Raw genomic sequence first — 6,000 nt, 5'->3', positions numbered from 1 at the left:
ACAAAAGTTGCAATGGCTTTTCAGAATAAAGCTGAAGTAATATGATCAATAAACACTTGACGGAGATTCTAAAATAAAAATGATTGTCTGCTAGTAAAGACGTGTACAGTACGATACACAAGTATCGTGTGGGAAATTGACAAAGATTACTTTTGTTAATTTTTTTTCTTGCATCGTGCGTGTGTTTGAGAAATAAATGCTTGTGTAGAGATTCAGTTGCTTGTCTGGCGCTTTGTTCAAATTCGCAACTCTCATTGGGTAAAACAGAACAAACGCGATGGTGGATAATTTGCTTAGTAATTAATACTTATGCATCGAAATCAGCATGGAAAAGCTCCTCTATACTCTCATTGAAAGAACTGAAAGATACTGAAAGCAGTGTGTCCTAGGTTTACTTCAGTCAGCAAGAGGACATTATCACATGACAAAATTTGAAAAATAAGGGTAAAAGATATTCAATTAATAAAATGTCAAACTCTACAAAAAATCTTCAGAAAACTACTATAAATGTTCAAAATTACCTAGAATTGACAAAAGTTACTTATCATTACTTAAGCATTAAAAATTCAAAGCAAATTTGCCTGAACAAATTGGCTTTACTGAACAAAGTTTTTACGCACATTGTTCTTGCATTGGAGCAATCTTTGCATCCTTTTTTTAAAATTCAAAATCAAATTACTTGTTCTATTATTATAGTAAAAAGAGCAAAAGTGTGCCCATTCATCATATCACTCATCCCCAACTTCGCAATTAGACAAAATTGGCAGAAAAGCGAAGTAAAATATACTAAATCAACTCAAATGCATATCCCAATCATTGACTTTCAATTTTTCCCAAAATCTCAAAATCCATAAGCACAACTTTCTCCCTATAACCTGTAGAGTTTATCTAGAAGTTAGGCGAGCTTATACCGCAAATTAGTCTTGTTCTGTCACTTATCACCACGCCCCCCTCTATAGTTGCCTCCAGCTCGTTGTCCTGTAAATTCTCCACACGCATTGTAGTCTAGCTTTCCCCATGTTCAAGAATTTCGACGTATTTTATATTGGGGAAGGTCCACTATGTGTAGGGTATTCTATAGTATTTTAATCAGGCGTAAAAAGTGCTGGGATTCCAATTTGTGACTAATCTCCATACATTAAGCATATTGTTATATAATGACAGTTAGTGGTCTCCATATATTTACGTATATGGGTATATTGTACGAATACACAAACTCGCACATAGATTTTACTTTGATATTAATTCTTTCAGTATGAATAAAACTATTTTCTTTATAGGGAGATCATAGTGGTAACCTAGAGAAACATATCAAGCGGAGGCATCAAGATAAGCTGTCATTTCTGCAGAAGAAGAAAATGAGAAATGCTATCTCTAGTAATCCGAAAGCCAATATTCTCCTAAATGTAAAGATGACCGCAGACATCCTCAGGCAGTCTTGCATCCGACTCATCTCGGAGCACGGACGTCCTTTTTCACTGATGAATGACCAAGCATTTCAAGATATAGTGAATCCTCTTTTGGAAGCGATGCCAGCTTCTGACAGGTGCGTATTTTCATCAATGTCGTCAGATTGTCCTTTACATGTATTCCTTAGTATGTTCACATTGTATACGAATGAAATTATTTTCATTGTTAGTAACGGACAGTCTTAATCAGTGTTCGGAAAGTTACTCGAGTCAGTTGCTTGGTTCAAAAAGTAGGTTCGGTGCAGCTACTCAATTTAAAGAATAACTTACTTTTGCAGTTACTTTCTGTTGGATATTTTATTGCGAAAAATTGAACACACCCAATGATCATTAATTACAAGAAAATAAATATTTAAGAAATTTTATTTTGGATTTTATGTCTGTGGTATGTCATCGCATTGTAATATTATGACAACAATCAAGATTAAACCAAACACTGAAGTTTTAATGAGCAACTAGAAATGACGAATTGCAACAAAGCGTGGATGTCCTAAATTCAAAATGGAACGAAGCCCAGCTTTCTTGCCTTAGTAGGAGATTCCGAAAAAAAAGGAAACAAAAGCGTCCAGAAAAGAAATAGTTGGAAGCTAAACTACCCCTCTAAGAGAAAGGCCCTTAAATCAATTTGACGTATACAAACAAGACTAATTATTCAAATGCCAACAACTCTAAGCTGATTTTTCAAAGGATGACGCTTGGTCCGCGCATAGTCCATCGCAGCTATTTCTGGCTTTCAAGACAGAACCCACTCCTTAACTAGCTCAACTACTGTCCTCGCGTAGCTGGGCAGGACTGAAATTTTGGAGGGCTCCCACCAGGAATTTAACCCTGGACCGCTAGCGCCAAATGTTAAATCACTAATAATTTTGCTACGCGGGAGCCCATAGTTGAAACAGTGTTGCCAAATTTAACTTTTTCCCCCAACGCTACAAATTTTAAAGTTAAAAATTTGTCTTAAAGAATAGTAAAAGTAACGTCATAAAGTTACATCTATTGCAAAAATGAAACTCTGCTACGGTTACAGCTACCTTCTTTAGTTAGAATTCCTTAGAAATTCATTTCAGGTTACTTCAAATACATTGATTTTATTGATCCAGCCTCATGTAATGAAGGTAGAGAGTTCTGTATATCCTTACAATGTTTAGAAGGAATGCAATTACGTTAAGTTAGTTTTTCAAATAACTGTAAAACTAGTTACTCACTGACATAATCATGAGTAATTTCAACTGCAACAGTTACTCTTTGAATAAGTAAACTAAGTATAACTGTCTGGAAAAGTAATTTTCTGAAGACTGATATGTATGAGACACATTTTTTCATCAAATGATATTTAACACACTTTTGTACACTCAAACAAAACTAATTAATATAAAGTTTTCAAATATTATGTCAAATTTTCCTCAATTTTACAAAGTTGTTACATATACAGTGCGTTCGTTTTAAACTCTTATAACACAGGTTAGGTCGGAATATGTAATATAAATACTGTATAATTGTCTGCATGCTAGACGTTACGGGACGAAAATGCCGGCATCTGTCCCATATCACGTGCTAACTCTGCGCAGAGACAAAACAAACTCACTGTACTCCATATGCCTAGAGACAGGTTATGCTAACATTCTGTAGCTTTCCAGTGCTGGATGGAACTGAGCATGCAGTACAACTTATTTAGATATCCCCTATATACTATTGTTAATATATTTTAGAAAATAAAAAAAATATAGGTGTCACATATATCCTTTTCACAGCCTTAGGTATATCTGAATGAAGCAAAAAGACCTATTGCCAAAGCCCAGTGCTGTGACCAGGGAGGGTGGTGTTATAACTTCCTCATTAGTTCAAACTTTACTAAAGAGCGTTGATTGCATCAAATAACACTGTTTATTGCATGCAAGCTGCGTTAGTTTCTAGACACACTGATAGAGGTTAACCTATTATGGTTTTAAATAACAATCTTTTTCACTTTCACCAAAAAAGTGTTCTGCTTTCTCATATTTGTAGCATTTGCCTAGTTGATGAAAGCTTGATAATATAATTAATTCATACTATTTGAAAAATATTTTTAAGAATTTTAATTCTATTTTGGGTTTGAAACAAATGTCTTGAAAATTTCAAAAATCAAGAAACAACTTATCAATTAAGGATTAAAGCAAATTTTATTCTCTGCAGGTTTATCGTGAACAAGGAAGGTGTACGGAACATGCTATTCAGTCAGGCCCAGCAGATCAGAGAAACAATACGCGGCGAAATGGAGGGAAAATTGATACATCTAAAAGTTGATTCTACTTCGAAAAATGGACGATCATTCTTTGGTGTCAACGTCCAGTTTGTTGTAAATGGGGCTCTCCAATTGCGTACTTTGTCAGTTCAAGAGTTATTTGTGTCTCAAACAGGTAGCAATTTGCGTTACGAATTGTTGAACATTCTGGATAAGTATAATGTGCCCGTGGAGAATATATATAGTTTAACTACAGACACTGGAGCAAACATGATTAAAGCCGGGAAACTTATTGGGGAAGATCAAGAAACAAAGATGTCTAATATTTCTCAAGACACTTACGAAGATGAAGATATTGAAATGGAATTGACGAGTAAAGATTATCGTCTCCAATCCGTTCGTTGCGCGTCGCATACTCTTCATTTAGTCGTGAATGATGCTCTCAATTCCATTCCTGAAGTTAAGGATATTATTGTGACATGTCAAGCAGCATGTCGTGTCTTACGATCGCCTACAGCACGGCGTCAATTGAATGCAGAATCACTGCCGGTACCATCCCTTGATGTCCCGACAAGATGGAACAGCACAAATGATATGCTCCAGTCAGTAGTACAGGTGGCCCGGTTCTAAATCCTCATTTGGGGCTCGAATCATCATGTGGGGCTCGCAGTGGTGCCAACTCACCCCCCGAAAATTTCACCAACTGATATTTTGAAGCCTTTCACGGTGTATGTTAACCTCACAAGCAGTGTTGCCAACTCGGCGTAGCCTTTTATGGTGTATGTTAACCTCACCAGCAGTATTTCCAACTCGGCGTAGCCTTTCACGGTGTATAATTTTTTTAGCTTTTTTTTTTGTGTGTGAGTGTACATGTGTTTGGGCGAGGCGTAGCCTTTTACGGTGTATGTTAACCTCACCAGCAGTATTTCCAACTCGGCGTAGCCTTTTATGGTGTATGTTAACCTCACAAGCAGTGTTGCCAACTCGGCGTAGCCTTTTATGGTGTATGTTAACCTCACAAGCAGTGTTTCCAACTCGGCGTAGCCTTTCACGGTGTATAATTTTTTTAGCTTTTTTTTGTGTGTGAGTGTACATGTGTTCGGGCGAGGCGTAGCCTTTCACGGTGTATGTTAACCTCACAAGCAGTGTTGCCAACTCGCTTTACAAAAACACTCGCTGAAATGGCGCTCGCTGAAATAGCGCTCGCTAAAAATGGGCGCTCGGGGTCAGTTCTCGGAGAGAGGTTAATTTAACCTAATTTTTTTTTACCTCTGTCTTCCACATGTATGTAATGCGATTTGAGGAGAAGAGGGTGAATTAACCTTATGGCTGACAATGTTCTATAAAATAACAATTCCTATGAACTCTGTAAATTTCCGAACATATGTTGTATTCACACTTTTACATATCTTCGAGTGTACATTACAAATCTGCAAACAGATTGTGGCTAACTCGTACCGTTTAAGAGATGAACCTACTTCCGGTCGCCATTTTGGATTTCCGAACATATGTTGTATTCACACTTTTACATATCTTCGAGTGTACATTACAAATCTGCAAACAGATTTTGGCTATCTCGTACCGTTTAAGAGATGAACCTACTTCCGGTCGCCATTTTGGATTTCCGAACATATGTTGTATTCACACTTTTACATATCTTCGAGTGTACATTACAAATCTGCAAACAGATTTTGGCTATCTCGTACCGTTTAAGAGATGAACCTACTTCCGGTCGCCATTTTGGATTTCCGAGCATAGGTTGTATTCACACTTTTACATATCTTCGAGTGTACATTACAAATCTGCAAACAGATTTTGGCTATCTCGTACCGTTTAAGAGATGAACCTACTTCCGGTCGCCATTTTGGATTTCCGAGCATAGGTTGTATTCACACTTTTACTTATTTTCGAGTGTACATTACAAATCTGCAAACAGATTTTGGCTATCTCGTACCGTTTAAGAGATGAACCTACTTCCGGTCGCCATTTTGGATTTCCGAGCATAGGTTGTATTCACACTTTTACTTATCTTCGAGTGTACATTACAAATCTGCAAACAGATTTTGGCTATCTCGTACCGTTTAAGAGATGAACCTACTTCCGGTCGCCATTTTGGATTTTCGAGCATAGGTTGTATTCACACTTTTACTTATCTTCGAGTGTACATTACAAATCTGCAAACAGATTTTGGCTATCTCGTACCGTTTAAGAGATATTCCAAAATTATATATATATTTGATAAGCGACAACAACAGAGCCATCTCTGTACAAATGTTGGAACTCGATGAATGCTTGAGTGGGACAAGTTATTTT

At 36.9% G+C, this 6,000-nt stretch overlaps 1 protein-coding gene across 1 annotated transcript in view; it reads left to right on the top strand.

Annotated features, from left to right (window-relative positions):
• Nucleotides 1–1,412: 1,412 nt before the first annotated feature.
• LOC145990506 (uncharacterized) overlaps nucleotides 1,413–6,000 on the top strand; it is a 48,919-nt gene continuing 44,331 nt past the window's right edge. The window contains exons 1-2 of the mRNA XM_083126203.1: nucleotides 1,413–1,546; nucleotides 3,639–4,236. Coding sequence (XP_082982329.1) covers nucleotides 1,413–1,546; nucleotides 3,639–4,236 — 732 coding nt within the window. The remainder of the gene's footprint in view (nucleotides 1,547–3,638; nucleotides 4,237–6,000) is intronic.

This window comes from Lepisma saccharinum, chromosome 7 (genome assembly GCF_977018435.1).
Source record: "Lepisma saccharinum chromosome 7, izLepSacc3.1, whole genome shotgun sequence".
NCBI classification, from domain to species: Eukaryota; Metazoa; Arthropoda; class Insecta; order Zygentoma; family Lepismatidae; genus Lepisma; species Lepisma saccharinum.
This window is presented reverse-complemented; position numbering and strand designations above follow the sequence as displayed.